At 42.7% G+C, this 26179-nt stretch overlaps 3 protein-coding genes across 7 annotated transcripts in view; 2 read left to right on the top strand and 1 right to left on the bottom strand.

Moving 5' to 3' along the window:
- The first annotated feature begins 1956 nt into the window (after positions 1–1956).
- Gbs-70E (Glycogen binding subunit 70E) lies at positions 1957–14452 on the top strand. 3 transcript variants are annotated; one of them, XM_065478384.1, is made up of 4 exons: positions 1957–2253; positions 8433–8859; positions 11678–12331; positions 12889–14452. In XM_065478384.1, the coding sequence occupies exons 2-4, from the start codon at positions 8491–8493 to the stop codon at positions 12928–12930; spliced, it is 1065 nt and encodes a 354-aa protein (XP_065334456.1). In that variant the 5' UTR covers positions 1957–2253; positions 8433–8490; the 3' UTR covers positions 12931–14452. The 3 variants fall into 3 exon arrangements, with proteins under 3 accessions (XP_065334456.1, XP_065334471.1, XP_065334463.1); XM_065478399.1 differs by having other exon boundaries at positions 1959–2253; positions 11678–12412; XM_065478391.1 differs by lacking the exon at positions 1957–2253 and adding an exon at positions 6702–6805.
- An 804-nt stretch (positions 14453–15256) lies between these two features.
- On the top strand, positions 15257–21086 carry SecS (Sec synthetase). Its single transcript, XM_065497589.1, has 10 exons — positions 15257–15412; positions 16181–16370; positions 16426–16699; positions 16834–16992; positions 17053–17317; positions 18039–18160; positions 18214–18399; positions 18453–18593; positions 18656–18781; positions 19395–21086. The coding sequence occupies exons 2-10, from the start codon at positions 16257–16259 to the stop codon at positions 19565–19567; spliced, it is 1560 nt and encodes a 519-aa protein (XP_065353661.1). The 5' UTR covers positions 15257–15412; positions 16181–16256; the 3' UTR covers positions 19568–21086.
- Positions 21087–21171: 85 nt separating this feature from the next.
- Positions 21172–26179, bottom strand: part of rols (rolling pebbles) — a 29815-nt gene continuing 24807 nt past the window's right edge. For all 3 annotated transcript variants that reach the window (XM_065497586.1, XM_065497587.1, XM_065497585.1), the window contains 14 exons: positions 25972–26129; positions 25765–25899; positions 25210–25705; positions 25026–25147; positions 24654–24888; positions 24002–24233; positions 23704–23945; positions 23475–23645; positions 23249–23417; positions 22672–22853; positions 22528–22617; positions 22394–22473; positions 22142–22337; positions 21172–21872 (listed from right to left, as the gene is read on the bottom strand). In XM_065497586.1, coding sequence (XP_065353658.1) covers positions 21639–21872; positions 22142–22337; positions 22394–22473; positions 22528–22617; positions 22672–22853; positions 23249–23417; positions 23475–23645; positions 23704–23945; positions 24002–24233; positions 24654–24888; positions 25026–25147; positions 25210–25705; positions 25765–25899; positions 25972–26129 — 2742 coding nt within the window. In that variant the 3' untranslated portion in view covers positions 21172–21638. The remainder of the gene's footprint in view (positions 21873–22141; positions 22338–22393; positions 22474–22527; positions 22618–22671; positions 22854–23248; positions 23418–23474; positions 23646–23703; positions 23946–24001; positions 24234–24653; positions 24889–25025; positions 25148–25209; positions 25706–25764; positions 25900–25971; positions 26130–26179) is intronic.

Here is a 26179-nt window from a genome sequence, read left to right on the forward strand (position 1 = left end):
TAAAAACCCATGCCACCAACGCTTCTTCGCTCTTGCGGCAAGTTTTTTCATTGGAAGGGTAAATAGTGGCTCAGCAGAATCACGCCACGAAAATTAATGCCATGATAGCAGGCACTGCGAAGAACTAAAGAACAAGAAATTTATCTTTGCCACATTGCGATTTGGCTTCCTGCTGTGTGGCACTTCACTCGTTTCGCCAGTCTAAAAGCTGCTTGTTAAACGGGTCAAATCTGCATGATAGCATTAAATGACAAACATTAGAGTGGAGAGCGGTTCTTGCCAGCAAAATCAATTTAATCAGATTAACGCTGCACCAAATATATTCAATACTTTAAATAGTATTGCAAGGCAAAAAATAATAATGTAATATAACTGGTTCTACCAGATACGTGTTTTTCATGTGAATGTCACGTGTTCCTCAGTAACTCCAAAACCTTGCTATTTATAAATAAATGTAAAACTCTGATCAACATCAATGTAGCTAAAGGGAACTTAAAACCTGTGAAAAACACAAATTACTTCTATTTTTCAGGTTTTTTTAGCTGCTACCTTTCACGTGTTTAACTAAAATTTAGTTTGTGAATTCATTTCCAATTGGCCTATACTAAATTTTTAATATGGTTATCACCCACATTTTTCTCCTATTTTTCCCTTTTTAGAACAGAAAAACGTAGAATACTAGAATTAAGAAAAAAATATAAGCATTTATATCTCTCTGATATGCTATAAACTGACCGACATGAGGTCTTAGTTAGACCAAATAAAAAAAATCCATTAATAAGGTGAGACGCATTAACTTATTATTTGAAATATTGACTCAAAAATTACTTGTCACTGGACCACTAAATCAATTATGACAGCGAGAGGCTGGTTTCTTGCTGCTAAAAAGTGAAAAACAACAACTAATACATACAGCTTCTTCTAGTTAACACTTAATCTCTAACTATACAGCACTCTTCTGTCTTGCTTTTAGCCAGCTGTCGTTTCATGACTTTGCACAAATTGCACATCAATAGTTTTTTTTAATCAAAATTTAAAAATAAAATCTTTTAATTCCAGCGGAATTTTAAAAAATTGTTTGGAAAGTGACTTTGTAGTAAAATACGTACTTCCTAAAAAAAAAACACCAGTTATTTATATTATTTCGATTATCTTATTTCAATTATTTATTGGTATTTTCGTATAGAACTTCCTGTTTTCCGCTGGTTTATTTTTTCTGCAAAGCATATATATGAAACGCCTGATTTCGAAAATTTAAGAAATTGGATATTAGGTAAAAGTTAAGCCATCCAGTCAGTACCTGTCAATAAAAAAGTGTGATTATACTTATTAAAATGTGGAGGGCTGAATCATCATAATTACCTGTAATATATTGACATTGAGACGACTGAAGAGAGAGAGAGAGAGAGAGAGAGAGAGAGAGAGAGAGAGAGAGAGAGAGAGAGAGAGAGAGAGAGAGAGAGAGATCATTCAACATTTTCGCACCGATTAGAGTGGATGAATTAATTGCTGTAAACAAAAGATAAGTCGGCGCGGACGGCAACAACACTCAATTAAAATAGATCCTCTCATTGAGGAGACTAGGGCTGCGTGCAATCGCGCCACCACCGCACCGCAATCGCAGCAGCCGGCGCGGACAAATAATTATTATATTATAATTAGAAGTGTGTGCAGGAGAGAAAGTGCGGGTCGAGTGTCAGTCAGAAAAGTGGTGTGCCGCAATTATCTGCCATAAACAGGGGTGGCTGCGCTGATCGGTCTCGCGCAAACGGCACCACGATTTACATAATAAAGTCGCCTTACATATTAGCAGGAGATGTAAATCTTGTCACGGCTGGGGGATCACGTGTGGAGCGGCGGGCGGCGATTGGCCGAGCCGGCGTGTGCACGTGAACAACCTCCAAGTGACGGTCTGACCCTTTCCCCTGATCGTGGCGCCACCGACCGCCAGCCACCAGCTAGCAGCCAGCGAATCTGCGGCCGTAGCCCGTTCTCTCTCCGCACTCGCTCACTCGCGCAGCAGTCCTTCTCTAAAATTAAGTCTCGTCGGGTTCGCCGTAGCTACCGTCGATGAGAGGCAACGTCGGCCGACTCGCGACAAGCCCCTCAAACGCCAGCCACAGCCGAATCGGCCTGTCAATCCTTACATTCGCCGTTTTGAATGAACGAAGACGCGTCCCTCAGGAGCCGCCGCGCCGCAAGGTCACAAAAGGAGATATCCATTAGCTGCAGTCTGCTTGATCTTTCTCTTAGGTGAGTCTCCCTGGCCCCTGGCCCGCTCCGGATCGATAATATTCTCCGCGTCTGCCGCACAGAGTGTACACACATATGTATTGCACAGTGACACTGCGGGTGCAATCGAATCGATTCGACCATGTACATACTTTATAAAATAGATCTAATGGGGGTGTAATATTTTTGGCGCGGCTCGCGGAAGTTTTATTTTCTAAGCTGACAGCTGCTCTGATATTGCCAGAGGGCATTCTAACTAGCGTAAATAAAAGTGAGAAATTTTCTTGCGGCCTGAATTGAAAATAGTACGCGCCCTCACTGGATTAAAAGGCGCACGCAGCGGGGGGTGATGCGATTTTTAGCGCAGTTTCGGCGCCCGACAGGAGCCAATTTTTAGTGCTCGCCGTTTTTCCTATTGGCAGCCAACCAAAACTGCGAGGATGTTGCAAGCATTCTTTCCGTTTTGAACTTTTCCGATTGCTTTGCACTGCACGACCGAGACGCAAATAAATGCAAATCCTTCGGGCACCGCACTGTTTGCACCGCGCGCAAGGCCACAAAATTCTATAATCAATTAGTGACGTGCCTGCTGTAAACAGAGGTCAAAATAGTTGTGGAGAAACTTCCTTGCCATTCTTCAATGGGAAACTCAATCTGCTCACAAAGTATCACTGTTGAAGCGACGTATATCATTTTCTCTGGTGGAAAAATCAAAACACAACCGGCGCTGATCACTTTCATTCGAACGGCCTTTGAGTGTATATTGACCCACATACATATTACGGATTCGCACAGTCCATAACAAAAAACTGACTAACTGATTGACGCATCAAGCGCGGGCGATTGAATTTCGCTTGGCTTGATTGATGAATGAACGAACGAACAGTGCCGATCAAAGGTCGTTCGCGCTCCCGGCTCTTTGTTGTTGTTCGCTTATATAACTGGCTTGTTCACGCTGGGGCAGGTGCGTTCGCCTTGCAAACCTTGCATTCAAGTATGACCTCTGGGAGCAATTCTAAAGTCACAGACAAGTCATTCGGCCCGGCGTTAGATCTCGCCTCACGCTTCTCACCTTGGCTCCTTTACGGGATGCTGTGTGCGATAGCGGAAAAGTCCACTCGCTGAGAGCCAAGGTGCGCATTTGCAAATTTCGGCCTACGCTAAACGCTTAGCGCGCGGTGTAATTTTGGAGGCTCACTGGGACCTTGTTCGCCCTTCCCTCTCTCTCTCTCTCTCTCTCTCTCGCCGAGTGTTCAAAGAAAGCAACCTCCGTTGGATTCACGTTTGAGGTTCAAGTTCACCCTCTTGAGCAACACTACTTGTTTTTTGTTTTTTTATTCACTATATTCCGGGAAATTATGTGGTGTTTGTGCATAGCAACCGCACCAAATGTCTCATGTTGCCCTAGGCTTGATTTCATTTTGAAAGAGGAGCTTAAACGTTGCTGGTTAGGCAGTTTTGTGCGGTTTTCCATCTCATTCTCAACGTTCAGCTACTTTGGGTAAAATCACTTTCATTTTTATCCCTTTTTAAATTTTCAATACGTTTATGTTTTTATTTTGCGGCTGTTGTTTGGAGTCGGCCTAACTTCTTTTTTGTTGTCGTGTTTATCATTTTGGCTGTTGCCAATTTTCCGCTAGGGAAGTCAAGTTCGAGATTAACTTTATAGTCTGACGCCACACCTAAAGACTCTTTTCAGTTTGGTTTATATTTCGTTTATCTTCAAGCAGCATCTGAGGAAGGTTTGTATGTGTATGTTTAGCATGGCTTTTTTTGAAGGCCTTGAGCGACTTTTATCACTCTTTATATTGTACGACGTATTTCTTCGCACTTTTGTCAATTAACTCGCGCGCTTCTAAATGCGATGTCCGTGTTGATTTTTTTCTTTTAGTAATTTTGAACTGATCGAATTATTTTACACCACATTTGTATTGTTTTCACGAGACGAAATCTTCTAAAGGATTTTCGATTTATATCATCGTTGTTTTACAATAATCTGTAAAACTTCTCCTAAATTCACATCGAATTATGAAAGAAGGTATTGCAAAACAATTATGTGTGCGACATTTTTTAGATTATGAAATTCCAACTTACTCATATGAACAGCACTCTTTAGCAATCCTCAAACGCAATGTTTGAAATTTATTTTTAAGTGTGTGAGTCAAAATTCTACAATAATTAGAGTAGGGACAAATGTAGATGATAACAATATCCAAGCTAAAATTAGTTTCTTTTTGCAAATATGCTAACATTATTTAAAGAACACAATAACAAGATAAGAAGCTTTATTTCTACTTCTTTTTATAAAGGAATGAAACTTGCGAGACCAACACGAAATATAGTAGTTTTCACGTCTCGTTGCGCTTTTTGCAAATTTCTTTCATTGTTGTAAAGTGGCTTGGATAAACCAGTTTTCACGTTTCTAAACAGTCTGCGAGCGGCTCCTTTCTTTTATCTGATATGGAAATTGTGTTGGAAAAGGCAGCAATAACTGAAATCCGCCGAGGGGCTGCTTTTTACATTCCTCGTCGCAGAGCCAGTTTAACTCGCCTTCGATCAAAACTTGCATCAGCCAATAATGGATTTCAGCCATTTAAACTCGAAAACTTCCTTATAAAGCGCCGTCTCGGGCTAGCAATTTGATTAAAGTATACGTCTCGCGGAGGACGAACTCAATGGACATGTACAACATGCACTTAACGTCAATTACGCGTGCACAGATTCACCGGTCAATTGAATTATCTTTGCGCTTTGTCCAGCCTTAACAAGCTGTCGCAATTTTTCTTGTGTTTTCAAATTCGCGCACGCCTCGTTGAAATGTTGTTTTGACGTTTATTCTCGCTATAAAACGGCACACAAGTGGCCGTAAAAACTTCAAGCCGCGCCAGGAGAGAAAGAAACCCGTCTACCCCAAATAAGAAGTGTGCTATGTCGAGGGTCGACGAGTTTGAATTTTCGCCGATGCATTAATTTCTGATCTCACCGATACAGGAATAAGAAAAATCGCAGAGCCACTTTCTTCATTACGTTTGACCTTTTTATTCCTTTGAGGAGTTGAGTGTCTGCCAACCAACCACTCAGGTGCTTCAGATTAGCAAACACCGCGCTCACATCCAACTCTGGGCGAACGGGAATTTCAAAGCTGGGTGCCACCTGCTTAGGGTTGAATTCCTGTCATCCGCCCGAGGGGAAGGAGTAAACTGCGGTGCGTAAATGAATTCCTCGCTCGCGTCCAAAGAGCTTAAACAGCCTCTTGACTCAGCGTTGTTCTTGGCCGGGCGCGCGATCGGAGTATATCCCCAATGCTTATGCTTGCTATTTTGTATTTAATTTATTTAAAATAGAAGAGGAAATAATTTCGAAAAGGTAATGCAAAACTTGGATTTAAATTACTTTTTATTACAATCAATTCTCGGCTTAGAAGGCATTAAATATAAGGTCACACCACGCCCAGTTCGTTTAATTAATAGCTTATAAAAAAATGAAAGAAGCACAACATTAAACATGATGCTGATTACAACCGGTATATAAGCAGGTTCAGTTATTAATTGAAGGCACTTTCCCAACGAGATAATAAATTCTGCTGCTATCACTATCTTTGTTAGTCAAGCTCAGGAAGAATTTGTTGTATGAACCCGATACCTTTTGTTCAAGGGAATGTATTTCCAAGGGGAATTGCGGGAAGACAAATTTAAGAATTAACTTTTTCAAAAACCAAATTAAAACAATGAAAGCATTTTAGGACACAGGTGTCATCTAGCGCCTTTTTAATCAGAAGTGTTGTGGACTTTCGAGTTGTGGCCTACGTGCGACTTTAAAAACGTCTAGTTCGTTCGGCGCGTTGGCATGTTTTGGCACGCTCCTATACACACGTGAGTGGGTCTCACGTGGAAGTCGTCTTCGCATGCTCTGGTCCACAAACAGTTGCCAATATTTGTTGTTCATATCATAGCGTGCGGGATTTTATTTTGAGAGAATGGCTAACCATGCGTTATTTAAAACCCCTGCGTGGATTTGAATAGGAGGCTGCGAGATTTTCGGTGTGGGCGCCTCAACAGAGAGAGAGAGAGAGAGAGAGAGAGAGAGAGAGAGAGAGAGAGTTTTAAAAGGCCGGTTCGTTAGTCTGTCGAACGTGTCCTTCGGGAAAAAATCGAATCCGGCCCACCTGTGTGTACACGAACACATGAAAATGCATTAACTTATTGGCTTCACCTGCATAATAAATAAGCTAGAAAGAAAATCCGTGCACGCTCTTTCTCTCACAATTCAGATTCACGCCTTGATTTATTTGCATTTAAGCAGCTCTAGCGCAGAATTAAAAGCTAAGTGCAAACCAGTTTGCAAGGGTCGTTGCAAGTAAGCGGCAGCAAAATATGACCTGCTTCTTCTTTATGCTGGAATCGGCGGCGGCGGCGGCAATTATAAACATGTTCGTATGTATACACACGCAGAGCAGTGTACTGTGTGCAAAGTATGTGCTGTGTGTATAGAAAGATCCACGCCTTTCCGATTGTGGAACTGCAAGAAAGAAGAAACGCACTGACTCGAAAAGTGCTGGCCGGCCGCTGCTCAGGTTGCATGCATTATCTCTCGCCGCATTGTCACAAGATTTAAATTTAATTTCCAGAGAGTCGCCGACTTTTCTCAGGCGTGACCGGCACTTGTATGAAAAAGCCTTCTCTCTGCCTCCGCATTTGAATACTGAGAAGAAGAGTTGGCTGCTCTGAAAGGGCTACTTTATTAGATTATTGTGTCCGGCCGGCCGGCCTGCCTGTTTTCTGGCCGAACATGATCGTTAATCTCACTCTTCAGCAGTGAATAAATCGTATTCTTAATCAGCACACGACCGCCACTTGGAATGAGAGAGAGAAAAAAAATTGAGCTCTCTCATTTGCCTTTACTTGGAATGCAACTGCCGCCTTTCCTAAAACGGAGGCAAACTGGCTCGAATCTCGAGTACGTTTATTACAAACATCGTCCGCTCGAGATAGTCGCTGGCTGCTTGGCATTCGCATTTGTTAATAATTGTGAGTGCGTCTGCCGCAATTAGCATTACAAAACCGACCATATACTCTCTCACATCCGCGCGCGCAATTTGCTTCGAATTTGCATTTTTGCCCTAACCGCAGGTGAAACGATAAAACGCCAACGAAGCCCGCCGTCGGCGCTTGCACAATTTGTCACTTGCTTATGTTTGTCACTCGTAACCGAACTGATTCGTGGCCCTGGCACAACGTATTTCAAGCAATTCAAGGCCTGGCCTCTTTTATTGTCTCAATTTGTGATGTATATGAATCCGGCGATGATTATCCACAAGTGGCTTACGCTGCACTTTGCACTCACGCTGCATCTAATATATAGAGCATTACGATTTGTTACTTAACGCTTCCTATTTCAAGTGACATCTTCAATAAGCAACAAGTGAATATATTCCCGAACAATTAGACACATTGTGGGGGTTTCGCTGAGTCATAATTTTTTATTTACACTCTCGTCATAGCGTTTGGCAGATCAATGTCATCGGGATATTTTTCTCTCCCGCAGGCAAATCTTGACATTATCTAAGGTCCTGACCTTGAGCAAGGTGAAAATTTAACCCATTACTCGCAACCGCCGGCCGGTTGTTGCTGAGGGAGAACAAGAGGCGCTTTCGTGCTGAGTAAGTGAGAGCCGGCGCCTGTGTGGCGAAAAACAAGGCGTGTACGCGACGGTGAGCGAAGACCCGTTGGCTCGTGACTAGAAATCTGCATTTCCCCGTGAAATCAAAATGAGAAAACAAATTTACGAGTTGGGTCTCACTAAAAATATTAAGTAAATCCGTGCACCAGATATTTTCTGCCTAACTAAGAGTGAGAACGTGAAAGCGGGCACCAATTCTGGTAAACAACGTTGTGAGACTTTACCCAGGAGGGCGAAGCCGCTATGTTGTTGTTACCAAATTTGTTTTCAATTTAGGAGATAAATTTTAATTGAAAATTATGTTATTTTTATAATTAGGATGAAATTTTAAATAGATTGAACCCGAAAAGATATCAGCACCTTTGACACGGTTAGCAAACCATGTCCTAGCTTAGCGAGAAGTATACTACTTATTACTCACACGGCCTTGTTAAGCGCTAAAACGCGAGACATTATCGAGCATGTTGAGAAAAAGTGATACGGTTCCAAAGTGTTTGACCCGTGAACCCTTGTTGTTGCAGGCAGAAGCTTCCGCGAAGAATCACGCGCTGAACTGGAGAGCGAGAAAGTTTTTGGATAATGCCTGCCGACTACGAAATGATGATCGCCTCTAGTCCGCCAGTATTTAGCCATAGCCCACCAGTCTCGAGCTGCCTCGCCACAAACTACAACTACCTCTACAACGGCCTGGCCTACACCAATGACAACAGGTCGCCGCTGAGGCGGCGCGAGGCGCACCACCAGTTGAACCCCAAGCTCAGGGTCGGAGCAATGGCCGCCGTGGCCGCCACCGCCGAGCCCATGCTGGCCAAGAGTGCCGTTCTGAAGGCGCTGGCGCCTCGTCTCCGGCCCTGCCTCGTGGTAAAACCCGAGGAGGACGCGGCCGACGCCTCTAAACTGAAGAAGAGGGTCGTCTTCGCCGACGACAAAGGACTATCCCTGACACACGTAAGTTTTCAAACCTTTTTCGACCCCCACCCCTCCCCACCCATACCGGCGTTTATTTTTATGAACAAGCCGACGATTGTGCGTGAACTTTTGCATTTTGCCGAGCTCGTCCAATACACAAGCTATGATTATTCGACAAAATTTGTTTACAAACAGCTTCTGCAGATTTCAATTTGGGGCCTTCTAAATTGTTTATATTGATTTATATATGCGCAGTTATCGTTACCAATCAATCTTGAGTGCGACAAAATTCGAAAGAAGCGAATGAGAATTTGAGTTTTTTCCTTTACGCGTGACTCGGAAATTCCATTCAAGCTGCCGCCAAATTATCTCTTAAAGAACTTACAGTTTGCGGTTCTAATTCCCCCAAGCCTAAAGAGATAAAGAAAGTCACGTTTGTGGCTTTTCTCGCGCGTTTTGAGACGCGCATAGAAGTGACAGAACGCGCCTTGTATTGTAATTGTCTGCTAAGTTTGTTTGTTCAATTAGCGTGAGGCGCGTCTCGTGCCAGGAGTGCCACTGCGTTTGATATTGGCCTATCAGTGCTCAAGTCTGACCTACATTAAACGCTTTTTTGTCACATTAATCAGCTTCGAATTGCCACAATTCAGATGCTGGCTCCATAACTCAAACTCACTCGCGTCAGGCACTCCTTAAGATTATTATATTATTCACCCCGACCTACAATTGCTCGTCTTTATCAACATTGGTAACGCTCTGTAGATTTTCAATCAAACTTCACACAACTTGAATCTCTAGCCTGTGGATTCTGGAAATATTAATTATAATCCTCACGCGTCAAATATGAGCAGGGCGTTATCTCGTGTGCGCAATGAATTTTATCGCAATGCAGGTGCGAACGGGAAATTATGGCATTTTTATTCCTTAATAGAAACATCACTTGAACATAAACACGCAAACAAGCCCCGACGGCTTATCTGCAAAGCTGCTATTTCGGTTTGATGAGATAGTGTTTATTATAGCGCTCAGCCTTGTTTTCGCAAGAATCGAATTAGGTCCGTGCCGTTTTAGAATCCTTGCGTCTCTATGCAAAGAATGTCATAAATTTTACTGTTCTCTTGCAATGTGGCATCATCAACATTCCGTCTTCTAAGCACACAAATGTGCGTACATTTTGATAAGCATCAAGTTTAAAACTGCACAAACGCAAAAACACAGCACAAACGTGCACCTTATCGTGGCGAGACAATGCCACTTTAGTTCGCGCTCGCACGTTTTTCCACCTCCTCCGCGACAGCACTCGGATACATATCGCGTGTCGTGATAAGAGCATCGGCACATGGAGTAGAAAATCGCCAGCATGGTTAATGACCTGTGAGTGAGCCACGTCGAGGCAAAACAGTCGGTGAATACGCTCGAATGTGTGCCCGGCATGAATTATGCAACAGGGCTGGAGCAGAGGCCAATTGAAACACGCCATTAAATTTAATTAATTATAATACTGCTATTTACACGCTAATTCCGCTTAATGTCGCCGCTTATCCGCGTGGACGCGTGTGTTCGTCCAAAACGTTCAGCTGAATGCTTAATCTCTCCGGGGGCGTGTGTGTGAGACTTCGTGGGCTCGCTTGCGCACTCACACACTTAATTAATTTGTCGTGAATGGTTCATCGGTCATGAGATGCTCTTTGCACATTTTGACCTTCACCTTTGCCGCCATGTCCAGTGTAAACAAGCCTGAATCAAGCAGCTCCCGGCCTGTCACGTTTCGATCAAGTGATGAGTGGCGAAAAGTGCCGTGACTACAAATTAACAAGCTAATTAGCATGCTTCGGATAAATACGGAACCGAACGTAGTAATTATATCCAATCGATGCTGCTGCGTTGCATCGCATCCTCCTCGGTTGCGCAAAATCCACTCTCTCGGCGGCTAATTTCGTACGCGACGGCAAGGTGACTAAATCCACACGCTTGATTGGTCGAAACCCGGGCCATCCAATATAGGGCCAAGTTGGTCGCAAACACGAATCAAGGACGAAACGTGGCCGAGAATTGCGCACACCAGAAAAATAAATATATGCATAATCTCTTTGAAGTCTTTGATCACGTTGGTTCACAGCGCACAAAGGCGAAACTCAAGGTCCGAGATCAAAACAATTCATGGCGGAATGTTGTGGGGAAATGAAGAATATAGTAAATCTAGTTATTTTCCGTCCGTTTCATTCATAGTCGCAGTCGAGAGTGCATAAATGAACAACACGCAGGCGGCTCTTGGCAGGATCACAATAGTAGCATTATCGCACTCCGGGTGTAATCCTCATTAATATTGAGGCGCGGCGGCAACAGCAGCAGCGGCGCACGGTATGCAACCGGCTGGGCGCGGATGCATAACGGCGCAGCCGTGCCGCCTCAATGCAGGCGATACCGATCGCGCCGCACCATTCAATGAACTAGAGCATAACACTCTCTGCCAGCTTTCCCCTCGTTCACGAATATTTCTTTTTCTTTATCTGGCACGACTCTCGTATAATTGGATTCTCTCGGCATTCTCATTTGCATATGGTTTTGCGCTGAAAGGCATAAAATTAATTTCAGTTCAAAGCTCGATTTGCGGCGTATGTGAGGAACGATGCGGAAATGAGCATTTGTGCAAATTTGCCGACCGACTGCAGCCATAAATCAAGCGGGCCGAGTCGAGCCAAAAATAAAATTTGCTACTTCCACCTCGTTAGAGAGCGACTGCCGAAATTCGCGGAGAGGCTGCCAAGTCGAGTTGTTCCATCCCGAAATACGTTGACACTCGTACTAAAAGTAAACCACACGACTAACCAGCGTATTTTTTACTTGTGTGTTGCAGATTCGAATCATGAGCGAGCCGTCGCACTGCCCACCGCTGTGGACGGTCGACTTTATCGCGCAGGTGACCAAGGGTGCGAGCGCCGTGGTGGCGCCCGACCCGTGGGAAGTGACTTTCCCGCAGCCAGCCTCAGACTACCTCAAGTTCCGGCAGTGCCTGGACCTGAACAACGTCTCCCTGGAGAACGTGATCGTGAAGGAGGCGGAGGAGCTGATCGTTGGTACGGTCAAGGTCAAGAACATCTCGTTTCACAAGCAGGTGTTTGTGCGGGTCACCTTCGACGACTGGAAAACGCACGAGGACGCGCACTGCACGTTCGTGCAGAACAGCCCTACGTCAATGAGCCCGTCGGCAGGCACGGCGCCCGGCTGCATCGTCCTCTACGACACGTTCTCGTTCCAGCTGCGCCTGCAGCCGCGGGCCACGCGCGTTGAATTCTGCGTGTGCTTCGCCAGCGACGGCAAAGAGCACTGGGACAACAACACTAACAAGAACTACGTGCTGCTCAAGTCAATCTCGCCGGTCGACAGAACGGGCAACAACAACAACAATGGCATCCGCGTCATGACAGCGTCGGCCGGTCAGCAGCGCTACAACGACGCCCTACACGCCAAATTGGACTCGTGGTCCGAGTTCGCCAGCTGGAACCACTTGGTAAACGACTCGCCCTACTGGTGACTTACCAAATCCCGCCCGCCCGGCTGCTACTTCAGTTTCGGCTTTGTTGCTACACAAGTGAGTGTGACCCGGCGGCGCCCAAAAGCCACTAAACTTAATTGTCTCTCTTCGCGCCCGTCTGCCTATTTTCTTTCTCTCATTTTTCTCGCTCGCGCGCGGGGGCAGAATGTAATTGCGCGCCGGTCTGTGCTCTCATTATTTTGTTGTCGGTGCACATACTTAGTTGTCTCATTGTTGTGCGCCAGGTTCATTCAAGGCTCGATTGCTGAGCATGAAGTTGGGTCGCGAAATATCTTGTTACGAGAGCATTAGCGGAGTGCTCCCTCGTTTGCAACCTTAGAAGGCGGCGCTTTTCTCGACTTGAACTTGAAAATGAATGAATTCCGTTCAGCGGGCGCTATTTCTGACATGAAAGCATTCCTGACTGCTTGCGCATGCAAAAAAGTAAATTCGCTTTGGCCCCCTGTCAAGTTATTATTTGGAATAGCCCCTGCTTGAGTTTTAATTAATCCAATCGTCATTCTGTGTTGCAGGCCAGTCAAACTGCCATGAAATCACGTGAACTCTGTGCGTGAAGTGCGCAGTCGAGAACCAACAACCTACGACATCGACCAAAACCAACTAAGCACCGACATCACTGTCGTCGTTTGGTACTTTTTCTCTCTTCGTAGCGGTATTGGAGGCAGCTCTGCTCTCATAATGTTCAACTGATGTGATCGATTCGTGCCTTTTCAGTTTAAGTAGATTATTTACGGCGATCGTCTAGAGTGAGATCACACACCAACTTTTGGTTTATTAATGAAATAAAATGATGTTGTGCATAATATGTAAATATTAAAGATGCTTAGTCGAGTGAATCAAACGCCTACAAAGTTCTGCGGCGAACCATTTCGTCTTCACAAATTTTTATTTTCTACGGTACCACGCAAAAGTGACGATAATTAACGCAATGTACAGAATAATTATAGCCGATCACTGCGAAGAATTTAGCTAAACAATAATACGCATTATATACAGGGTTGAGAGCAACTTTTCTTAGTTACATAATCGTGTACGTCACCACTTTTGCAGTGCCAAAGTGTTGAACCTTCTTTCTTGGTTGGTATCATGGAGAGTGTGCCAAACAAACTGTGTATATTTTAACGAACTATTTTAAAAAACAAGTTGTTGTCGAGCGATTCGATTATGTTCCCCTGCCGTGAGAGCAAGTCCTCACGGTTCTTTCTTTAAGACGTAAGTACGTTCACATGAAGGAGCGAGGGAGTGGACGAATATCTATCGATTAAAATAGATGCTGGCTTTTGCTGTCTGGTTATTCTCTGTGAGAAACGTATTCAGACTGATGTGTGACGTGTGTGTAAATACATAATTTTGCTCGGCGCCGTCTATATTGTATATTACATTGAATCAAAGTGAATTTTGTGCCTTATTATCATCGCGCGCACCCGGGTCCTTTTGTGCAGGCAGCACACGCGCGCGTGTACAACTTTTTTGTGTGCACCAATCTCAAAATAGTCAAGAACGGCCACCTTTGTATCATATATAATGTATAAAAATGCATCTCGTGCGTGTAGTGAAACTGCGAGCGTTCGTCCAGAGCAGGCGGCGGTGTTGCAAAATCCATGCGTATGGAATTCGCAGCTTCAGGACTTTGCTCCCTGCGTGTGCAACTCGAGAGCCCAAGTGCGCGCGGTTTAAAAATAGAGTTCTCACCGCAGCCGTAATGTCAGAGAACCCAGATAGAGTGGAACACACACACTCACATTTCTTTAATTCTTGTATTATTTATCCGGTGGAGTTTCAGCGATACTTTAAAATCAGTGTGTGAAAAACGTATCGGGGGATTTGTTTACCGTGATCGTGACGGAAACCGAACAATTGTGTTGCATTCTTATTTTGATGCAATATGTTATGTGGCGAAATCGAAATACACGTTATCTTTTGTTGATATTGATTAAGACTGATGCGAATATGATCATGGTTATATAAAGGCATGAGATAATTTTAAATCGATTTTATATGATGCGCTATTTTAATACAAAAAATGTTGTTGTCAATACTTGAACATAAAATAAAATGCTTGACAAAAAATGAAAATGAAGTTGGATTTTATTTCCATTAATTAAAACAAATGATCAAATCTTTAAATTCATATGAGAGACCCTGATTTATTTTATTTTTTATATAAAAGAATGTTTTTTCCAGAGATGCAGCGGCTTTCATTGAGGCTTAAATAACTTTTTAAATTATGAAAATCCTCAAAATAAACGAAGAAATTATTTGAAATATTAAGCAAAACTAGGAAACCCTCATTTATTGATTTTTATTTATTTGCTCATATCTTTGACCCGTTTAAATTTTTGGGTAAACACGTGTTTTTTATATCGTAATTATTCTTTACATTATAGCTCCAATGAATTCTTAAATATAAAAATTGTTTTATTTTTTACACCCACACTCTATAATAATACGACGCAGTAAATTAAATATCTTGAATGTTAAGAAATTGCTCCTATTCCTCTATTAAATATATCCTTTGTCAAAATAAAAAAACATCTATTGAACATCGCATTTATTCTCCAATTAAAAAAAAAAAACATTTCAAATAAGCGCAGTAAAACACACAAAATAAGAGGCGCAGTAAATATTTAATCTTGTACTAGTAGAGAAAAAAAATCAGTGGAAAAATACCTCTGCACTGCTATCAACAACAAATTCAAAGTGGCTCGTCATCAAGACGGAAAACCAGAAAAACGTCCCTGGAGGTCTATCTAGATATACCCACATTAAATGAGGCTATAAGAAATTACAGGGCGCGCGAGAAAAATCGAAGAAGATACTGCATGGGCCGAGCGTGCGAGCGAGTCGAGCGAGAGCGCGGGCAGCGCGGCTGCTTTTGCTTGCTACTACACTGCTGCCTCTCTCGTGCAAAATCATCATCATCAATCATCGCTGGTGCTCTCAAGGACATGGTGTCGATTGGTTTGCTCTCAGGGGTGGTTCTCCGCTGATTCTTACCCTCGTTTGCGGACTGTGTTTTGATTTCGCTTGTCCGAGGTGCGTATTGACCCCCAGACTCTCCGAGCCCCCCGATTCGGGCCCCTGTCCGTGGGGATGCGCCCTCACGCTCAGGTGCAACGAAACGGCGCGGATCGCCCTCGCTGTAAGGGGTGAAAGTGAATAAGTGACCCCCCTTTTGTAAACACACCATTTGGCCAGCCCGCGTCCCAACTCTTTGGGCTCGTGGTTTGCAGCGGCGGACCCTCGTGGGCCGTGTCTGGGTCCGTGCCGGCCGACTGGCGCCAAATTCGAATCTGTTTTTGCCCATGACGAGCCATGTTTTTCGCTTTGTGTCTCCGATTAAAGCACAAAAAAGAAGTTAGTGTGTGCATTGCGGATACATACGTGTTTGCTGATGAAACATGATCATTAAAATTAGAGCTTTAGTTTCCGTGTATGATATCACAAATTGCGCTTGAGTCCTGTTCCATTCTGGTTGTTCTTATCAAGAATGGAAAAATCGTGTGGGTCAAACAAATTTGTGCGCATTTCATGTTCATCGTATCTTCAAAAATTCAAATTACAGAAAATCAACATTTTATATAATATTTGACGTAAGAATGAAATGTTCGTAGCTGTTTAAACACTATCCCAGCTCGCCAAATTCGTTTTAAATTACGGAAATCATTGTCTGATTGCGCCTCCCGATAGAAAATTATTTCCTGTTGATAAAAAGTCACGATATTCACATGTACGTGTCCAATTGCTTTCCTTTCCACATGCACCAAAAACTGTAAAACCTTATCTTCGTTTTTTGGCTTCCAGAATGCTTTGACTGCGTTCTGGCTACTCCTGTTCTAGTCAAGAAACTGCAAAGTAACACAATTCCGTCGGCGCCACCATGAATAGCTATAGCTTTTCACTGGCAGAAAGACTGATTCCTGCCACTTACCTCCAGCAAGCTGCTTCTGCCAAAAAGTCCAGAGAAAATCTCATCAGGCAGCTAATTGAACAGGTAAAATATATCCTCTTTTCTGTTTCTTAACAAATAAATCATGATCTTTTGCTAGCGAAAATGGCCCGAGGATGGTTGGGACGATGCGACCATCGAGTACTTCCTCTCCGAACTGGCCCAGATGGACAGCAACAACTTCCCCGGACACTGCGGCATTGGCGAGCGGGAAGCACGGATCGCGTCTTCCCTGGTTGCCCGCAGGCATTACAGACTGGCCCACGGAATTGGCCGCTCCGGTGACCTAGGCGAGGTCCAGCCCAAGGCGGCAGGCTCAAGTCTCATGAACAAGCTCACCAACGCCTTGGTTTTGGATGTAATTAGGTTTACAGGTAGACAATTAGATTTTATAAATAATTTTTCCTACTACTTTATGGCTTTTATCAAGCTCATTATTTTTTCCCTATCTTTCAAAGCTCCACGCCCCTTTTTAACAAGTATTTCACCAAGTTTTTTCATTTTCCAGGTGTCAAAACGTCTGCCGGTTGTTTTGTCGTACCAATGGCCACGGGAATGAGCCTCGTGTTGTGTATGTTAGCTTTAAAACAGGAGAGAGAACAAGCCAAATACGTTTTGTGGTCTCGAATCGACCAGAAAGCGTGCTTTAAGTGCATCATCACAGCTGGTAGGCATCTCTTGTGTGCTTCCGCTTCGCAGATCAATCATAGTTTGATTCTCCTTCCAGGGCTGACACCTGTTGTAATTGAACCAACGCTAGTGGGAGACGAACTGAGAACAGATGTAGCAGCTTTAGAAACGCAAATGCAGCAACTCGGACCAGCCAACATTGTCTGCGTGTTGTCCACGACCAGTTGCTTCGCACCGCGGGCGCCCGACTCGCTAGAGCAGGTGGCAGTTCTGTGCTCCCGCAACAACATTCCCCACATTGTGAATAATGCCTACGGGCTCCAGAGTGCCAGATGCATGCATCTCATTCAAGAAGCATCAAGGTTTGCAACTAGATTATTTATTAGTTTCTAACATATATTATTCTTAAACCATAAATTTCTGTAGGGGTTTTGTTTAGCCGAATACTGATAGTTCTCTATATATTCTCCAATAATCTAAATACCTTTTGGTTGTGGCTTATTGAAATATTAAATATACACAAGATAATAGCGAGTCAAATAGTATAACAAATATAAGTTTAAGTTATAACAAGAGAAGCTTACCCCAGGTGCTTGGATTTCAAGGCATTTATTTATTTATTTATTTATTTATTTATTTTTTTTTTTGAAAGAAAATCAAGAAATTTAAAACCCAATTTTCCCTCTTTGAACCTGCTAATTTTCTAAAATTAATTAAATTATTGTATTTTTCAAGCGAGAAATGTACACTTGAAATTCAATTCCAAATTCTTAACACTTACAAAATCATTAATGTAACTGTGTGATTTCTATCATTACAAATTTGGAAATGGCATACTCCGACTTGAGAAAGTATTCCAAGCAACACAAATTTGTTATGCTTACAATTAAAATCTCATAAAATTTCTGACCATTTTGTGTCAAAGCAGTACCAGTTTTTATGTTTCCTCAATGGTTTGTGTTGCCATCCCAAATGAGTGTGTGCAATTTTCATAATTATTTTAAGAAAAATTTGGGTGATAAATTTTGAACCATTTTTTGCTGTTTTCATCAAAAGGTAATTATTTCAACATTGCCCTCACAGGAAAGGTCGAGTGGATGCGTTTGTACAAAGCACAGACAAGAACCTGTTAGTGCCCGTTGGCGGGGCTATAATCGCTGGCTTTGACAAAGGATTTGTCGAAAGGATTTCCAAAATGTATCCAGGTACTCAACAGCTGGCTTTGTGTGAATCAATTCTTTAATGAGAGGTGTGACAGGCCGGGCTTCATCCAGTCCAGCGCTGGACGTTTTTATTACCTTGTTATCCCTGGGAGTAAAAGGATTCAAAGACTTGGTCACACAACGCAAAGAAATGTACACTTTGCTGAAAGAGGAGCTGGGAAAAGTAGCTCAGAAACACGGAGAACGGCTTCTAGAAACCAAGAGCAATCCTATCTCAATTGGTGAGTCTGTGTGTGAATTTGCTATTTTTAAACTAACTTTCTCCACCACTCAGCTATGACTCTGAGTTGTCTTTCGGGCGGTGATCCGAAGAGCATTTCCATGCTGGGCTCCATGCTGTTTTTACGATGCGTGTCTGGTTCTAGAGTGATTACGGGTGTAGATGTGAAAGACGTTTCCGGACACAAATTTGAAGGTATGTTCTACTCTCTACTAAGATATTGCTAGCTCCTTAAACTTCTCAAACTCTATTTGCAGGCTGGGGCTCGCACCACTCTTCTTACCCTGTCCCATACTTGACAGCTGCTGCAGCTATTGGTATGAGGAGACAAGATGTCGAACTATTCGTCCACAGACTTGACAAAGCACTAGGAAAATTGAAAGGTAATTTCTTCAATCTGTTATTGATATTTTTTTTTCAAGTTAAAATATCCAGCGTTTTGATGAAAGCAGCTACAATTATAATGAATGTAGATTGATGTCTTATCTAAATCAAAAATTTAAGAATTATAAATATTGGATATTTTTACATTCCAACACGTTGACAATGCATCCTCTTGAATTAATCAGACCTAAGGAATAGGTATATTATATTTCACTTTTTATGTCTGGTGTAACAAACACTCTTATCGTCAGTGCCGCAGATGATCTAATATTTTTCTGGTCATTTTTTTCAACCTGTTATGTTAAATTTTTTTAATAAAGCTCGCTAGGGATCCATGTGGTCATTCCGTTTTGACATGCAATTTTTGTTTTCAATTTTGTGATGTTCACATGGAGCATCTGTTCAAAGTTTTCACAACTGCATTGTTTTCAAGTTATGTACTTAGAAAACCTTGAAAGCCAGTGAAATATTTTGGAATTTATAGTTCTTGCTGCAAAGCTACAATAAAGTTTTTTTAACTGTCTACTGGAAATATGCCTGGTGTTAAATTGAGTGATTTTTCTTGATTCCGCTTAATTTAAGACACCAACACAAATTGTTTTTAATGCACAGGTCGAACATCTGCATCTACTCCAACGTCAGTGGAAGAGTTGCTGTCCTCTTCCGGCAGACGGGGCGCCACCAGTCGGTCGACAAATTCATCGGTTGTGAATGGCGATGCTGAGGCGAGTGGCTCCAGTGCTGGCACCTCACTTGCCTCCAGCAAAGACAGTTTGAGGAAGTAGATGCGCGAAATCAGGCAAAACACAATCTTAATCTTACTCTCCATAACCATTACATGTTGCCATGCCCTAGTTGCCCTCCACCGAAATCATATCCTTTACACACACGCTCCCATTGTTTTGGCTTTGGTCGTCATTCATTATTGCTTTGGGACGTTTCACGCATTTCTTCCCTCCCCCGCCCATTTGAATTGGAGAATCCACACAACCAAGGGCGCCAGGCATGTTAATGCATTTTTAGGTGGACTTTATACCTAGCCGAGGTCATAATTTTAGATTTGAAATACAGAACAATGGTGACGTTTGAACTTATTCCGGCCTGTGTAGATTAAAAGATGTAAATCGAACGCCGCCGTTCCAGTTTATGCAATGCATAAATACTACATAAGTTGCTTCACTAAACAAATCCAGAGAAAACTCAATTTGAAAAATCAGTACATTCCAAATGGTGAAAACAAAACGAAATCATGTTGCAGTGAATGGTTTTGATCTATTAAAAGAATTTAAAAGGTTATGCAATAAATTTAAGATTTAAGGAGGAACACCCTACATAAGATATTTTCTCTAGGCCGTAAGAGAATTGGAAATAACGAATTTTTACATTAAAATTTGTTTGTACAGGTTGAGTAGGCATAGGAAAGGGACTTGTGCGCCTGACTTGTTTCTTGAATTATTACCATTCTTGGTTTTCCCCTGAAGTAAGTCCCCATTTTGCTCTTGATAAAGAAAGAGGCTTCAACTTGTGTTTTACCCTTTTAGGAAACATCTTGGCAAGTCTCGGTCTTGCATGTTACATAGCTTTAAATATATTTCTATAGATCAGATCCTCACCAGGCAAAATAATGATTTTTAAACCAACGCAAACAGGGGTAATAGTAACTACTTAAAAGTCACACGCCAATAATATTTGTAATTTAATGTGCGCGGTTTTTCATTTGTCATTTTTTTTCGGATATCGTCGAACAAGTACGTTGAAAAACTTTCTTTGAACGATATGGTGCATGCAGACTACGCAGAATCACAACTAGCGCCGATCTCAGTTTGAGGAAAAATTCGAGTACTTAATGGAATAATTATTAAAGTAATTATTGTGAATCTGCGTTTTCAGTAAGACGAAAAATTCTAGTCAGCTGAATGTAGTGCATGACAAAATTGTGGTTTCACAATTTGAAAATGGCTTGATTGATTCACGAATAACAACACTCACACACACTCACATGTTACTACTACTACTTGTAGGTACCGATTTTCAACAAGATATTCTTCAAAACGAGTAGCGCAAGTTGAAAGATAAAAAATGATTAACGATGTGGAACACACCCTAGTTTGTGGCTGTTGATTTTCTTGTTACATTGTTCTTGTTTCAGCCAGTTCCTATTCATGTTTGCTTACTTTCATTTTATTGTAATTTAAACATCACTAGAAATTGATCAGTGAATGCTACTATGGCGACGAATAATAATTTATTGTTAGAGAAGGATGAGAGAATAAATGAACAATTAAACACTCAAAAGCAAATGTGTTCATTCTTTGTCGGCACTACCTTGCTATCTACAAATTACGACTGGATTGCGTGCGACCGGGTCATGGTTGATGAAAATTGCGACTTTTAGTAACATTTCGGTCATCACTTGCTGAATTTTATTGTCAAGTTCACAACATCTTTCACTTTTCATGTTAAAACTGAAAAAGTGGACTGCATTACTCTAGATCACATATATAAAATTCCAAACATTATAAATTAATGTGGCAAAAAGTTATATAAAAAGTGAGTGAAAATGCGTCTATGAAAATCACTCTTTAATAGTGTTTGAGATTTTTGTTTATGGAAGACAATCTGCTCGGACGGATAAACTTATTTAAAACAAAAATCTGCTAAGAGTGGACAAAAACTAAAGACCTCAAACAAAAATGGGAATAGCTAAAAATCAATCATTTCAATTTTATGGCACTTAAAAAAATCGAAAAATGATTTAGATTCAGTTTGGCAACATTTAGTTCGGCTATAAATAGTTAATTTTTTAAGTATATATTTAAGCTGCCAAGTTCGTTTCCTTCGTTCCTGTTTTGACGATCAGTCCAGTGAGTTCTGCATCTGAAACTCGATATCTTCTCTGAGTTTTACGATCACTCTTCGAGCAGTTCGGTTTTGTTGCGGCACCAGGTTCAGGGATTGATTCGCGTCGTCTAGAGCGGCCTTCAAGTCGCCCAAGACTAGCAGACCCCTCGACCGCGCAAAAAAGGCCTCAAAAGAGTCGGGACGAATTCGAAGCGCCATTTCTGCTAATTCTACTGCCTCCTCGCAGTTCTGCACATTTCAGAATAAAATTAGTTCTGGAGACGACTGTAGAAGTAATATTGATCAAGACAGTTAAAGATGAAAATTGTATCAAATAAATTAAAATGGCAAAGATTTGCTCATTATAATAATATTTGGTGGAGATTTTACTGTGTGATTAATATGGCAGATCTACACATTTAAATGATGGTTGACTTTTCATATGCCTGATAACTTTTTTCAGGGAGGGGAGTGTTTTTTCTTTTCTTTCCCTTACTAACTTCAAGTTTTATACTTACATTTAGTTTAAGATTGCATCTCGAGAGGTTAAGCAGAAGCTGTAGATGCATGAGTAAAAACGGCTCACAAGAGTTTTGTGCCGAGGTTGGAGGCAGTTTTTTTATTGCGTAGTAGTACCGACTGGACGCTTCCTGATATCGTCCTCTCTTGTAAAGTAGATTGCCGTCTTCCAGTAGCCGCTGTAGCAACATTAAGCTACAAATAATTATTAACACTTCCTGCCTGTTTGGAGCTAAATTTTCAACACTCACAGCATTTCGGGCTTTCCTTGCGCGGCCTGCCACGTTGCCGAATTTAGACTAGGCCTCTTTTTCAAAAAGCATTGGACAATCTACGAAACGGGCTCATTGAAGTCTTTGACAAGAAGAAACGTTTACAACATTACCGGAACATTGCTGCTTAGAATAGCTTTTTCAAGAGGTCGCAGGCCGTTCACGTCATTTCTATCCACTGCCGCGTTGCTTTCCAAAAGAAGCTGAAAAATCATGAATTAAAATTGATAAAATTATATTTTTTTGCTCTCATATACCTCTAAAATTTCTGGATTACATTGGCTACTTGCAGCGTCAAGTGGTGTTCTGCCGTTTTTATCGCACTGATTTACATCCGCGCCACTGTCGATTAGGAACTTTGCAACTTGAGCTCTTCCCTTGTGACACGCATGACACAAAGCGGAAATGCCTTCTTTGTCAACTCGATGGATGCTTGCACCTGAAAATTGTTGTTTTTGACCTTGAGAGGCATTGCAAAGTGAAATATTTCTGCATGATGTTTAAGCCAAAAAATTGTTGCTCTATATTTGATTCTACGGATGGTATAGCGTGATTTTAAAAATCGTGCAAAAAGATTTAGAACAGAATTTGACAAGTACTTTATTTAGTTTATGGTCTCTTCGCACAGGTTATTGGATTCGTTTTAACAAAAAATTCGATTCCACCTGATTTTTGTTTGAATGTCCTGACAACTTTTGGTCAGAAATTCATTCCACAAAGTTTCCTCGTTTTTTGGACCTTAAAAACAGCTCTACGATTTAAACCAAATAAATTTGGCTGGAGGTCCACTTTTAAGTAGCTGACAAAAATGAAATCAAAGGAAAATAAACTTACAATTCTGCACAAGAAGCTGGACAATGGTCAGATGTCCTTCGGAGGCTGCGTACATGAGCGCCGTCCGGCCGTGGTAGTCCGCTTGGTCCACGGGCACACCCTTTTGCAAAAATATTTCAGCGGTTGGCCAGTGACCTTCCTTAACCGACACGCACAAAGGCATCAGACCCTGAAAATAATTGCACGTTTATAGAGAGCCAGCAATCAGCGCGATCTTTCCACGTACTTTAGCGTTGGGAACCATCACCGATGCTGACTTCTGCAGAAGGGCCTGGCAGGTGGTCACGTGTCCTCCGGAGGCCGCCGCAGTCAGCGCGGTCTCGCCGGTCAGCGAGTTGGGGATGTCGATAGGAACTTTTCTGTCTTCCAACAGGCACAAAACAACTTCCGTTTGACCCTGGGCGAAGCAATCAGGCCGTCAATTAAGGCAAATTAAAACAAACATTCCTTCGCACCTTTGCTGCCGCCGCCACCAGCGCCTGGTGTTTCGCCTGCGTCTTGTCCAGACCAGTCTTCTCGATAATGACGGGCTCGTCCCTGCTCGAGGGAGTTCCGATTTGAAATGTGCTCTCGACCTTTGGCTGCGCCCAAGGAAACTCGAGCAGCTTCCGAACAATCTCCAGGTGACCTCCGCTGGCGGCATGCACTAGAGGGCAGCGACCTGAGTCATCAGCCACTCCGACCAGAGTGTCGGCTCCTAGTTTTTGCGCAATTTTATTAATATTCAGTATGAATTGGTTTGTGTTAAATCACCTTGAGCAGCCAGCAAGGTGGAGACGACGGTCTGGTGTCCGGCGGCGGCTGCCAGGATAAGAGGGGTGGCACCCTTGGCGTCGGTCAGTCGGGGTTGGGCGCCAAACTCGAGCAACGTAGACACGAACTCTGCGTAGCCCAAGTGGGCCGCCGCACAAAGTATAGGAACTCCACGGAGGGCTTCTGTTTGAGCGTTTGCATTCGCACCAGAAAGTAGCAGCAGTCGTGAAACCTGGTCAATTGTCGGATTTAATTTAAGTTTCAGTTTGAAAAGCACACCGTTTTTGCACAGAATTCAAGTTAAAATACTGTGGAGTAGAGTGAGTGAGTGTATATATCGGAATTTCCGGAAATTGAATTTATAAATTTACTGCTTGTAATTTTTGGAATTTTTATCGTGAAAATTATTTATACACACCATATTTGATTAAATATTCTTGAAGCTCAGATATTTAGGATTTTAAATGGTCTCCCTAATTGATTTAGCAGACTTTTTAGTGCGGTCTACTGCTAATTATACACATTATTAAAACGTTTAATACTGTTGGTCCTAAAAGACAGAAAAATAATGGAGTTTGGATGGCTTCAATTGGAAACTAAAAATTTAATTCGTTCTTTTTGATCTCGAACGGTAAGATATAGCGGCACTCACCTTACGATTAGGGCTGAACACATTTCTTGCGCAACAAAGTGCGCTGGTCACTGCTTCCGAGGCGCTGAGAAGCCACTGTGCTTGCATATCTCGGGAGGTGAGACACTTGGGCATGTTGGGCGCGTTTTTGAAGATGTGAGCTTTCAAAATATGATGACTTAATTCGAGGGTGTGTTCGGCGTTCAAAGGTTGCTGCACCCTGCAGAAGCGGAGGGCAATTCCGGCGTGGCCTTTTCTACAAAAAGAAAACAAGAATTGCTGTCAGCCCCTGCAGAGGCTTAAATTATGCAATCGGCGCAATAGGAGCGTCATGCGGAGTTGCATACTTTCATTTCTGCTCTGACGAGAGTTAAAAATAACTTCTCTACTCACTTAACATCACAAATATATTTATTTTCTTCGCTTCCGTTGCCTTTCAAGAGCCAGTCTCTAAATGACGAATGGAAGAACATGTATGTGTCATCCGTTCTTTTTACAAGCATTCCTTCCAACATCTGAAGAGTTGAAGTGAAAAAAATCAATTGAGTACAGATTTACGCCTTTTCATAGCTCTCACCGAAAATTTTTCTGCGAAAGTATCCCAGTTGTCTGGTTCGTTTTGCAGACTAGTGGCCGAATGGTAGATCTCGATGAGGTTCAAAGGGTGCATGGAGGCGAGACAGACAGCCAGCAAGGGCTCGATTTTGCTGTAGGAACTCTCGGAAGTGAAGCGCAGGTTGCACCTCAGCAGGTAGAGCTGGTGTAGCGACGTCGGCAGCACCCTGTAGCCGGCTGCCTTCGCCACCAGGTGGCCTGCGTCCATCAGATCCAGGGTCAGTTTCGCGAAGAGAAACGAGCCCTGCGCCAGGGTGCTCAGGTGCTGCGCGAACTTTGAGTGGACGTGGTCGAACGGAGAGCTCACCGAGCCCGTCATTGAGCCGGTGAACGAGCTGGTCATCGAGCTGGACGGCGAAGAAATGTTGTTTTGGATTTTCGGGCTCGAACGTATGCGGAACTTGATGTACTCTAACATGTCACGTTGGAGGTTTTCGTTTGCGTGCGTGCGGTCCAGACTGAAAAGAAGACACATTTTTTTATTTTAGTTCTGCTGCGTCAATTTATTCTTTTTTACCTTATTCTCTGAAAGGGAAGCTGTGCCGCTAATTTCTGCAGAGGCGTCTGCACAGTGGCGATTATTTTTAGCCACGGAGGAAAACTACTCATGTGCTTCACTAGGAACGCAATGATAGCTGGCGTATATTCCGGCCTGAAACAACAAATTTTCACATCCGGACGTTAAATGCCCATTTCACGACAGATTAATTTCCATTCGTCGCACCTATGATACTCGGCTTCACCCATGGCGTCAATTAATATAATGTAAGGCATGGAGGACGAAATCCTGTCGTGCTGTGCCAAGAACGTGAGCGGCTCCAAAACGCCTCTGGTTAGAGCTCGGTCGGGGTCCGCGATGCACTCATCTATTGAAACCATGCTCTGAAAACAGAAATTAGACGCGTGATTTTTACAATTCGACAAAAGCGAGA

This window comes from Cloeon dipterum, chromosome 1 (assembly GCF_949628265.1).
Source record: "Cloeon dipterum chromosome 1, ieCloDipt1.1, whole genome shotgun sequence".
Taxonomy (NCBI): Eukaryota; Metazoa; Arthropoda; class Insecta; order Ephemeroptera; family Baetidae; genus Cloeon; species Cloeon dipterum.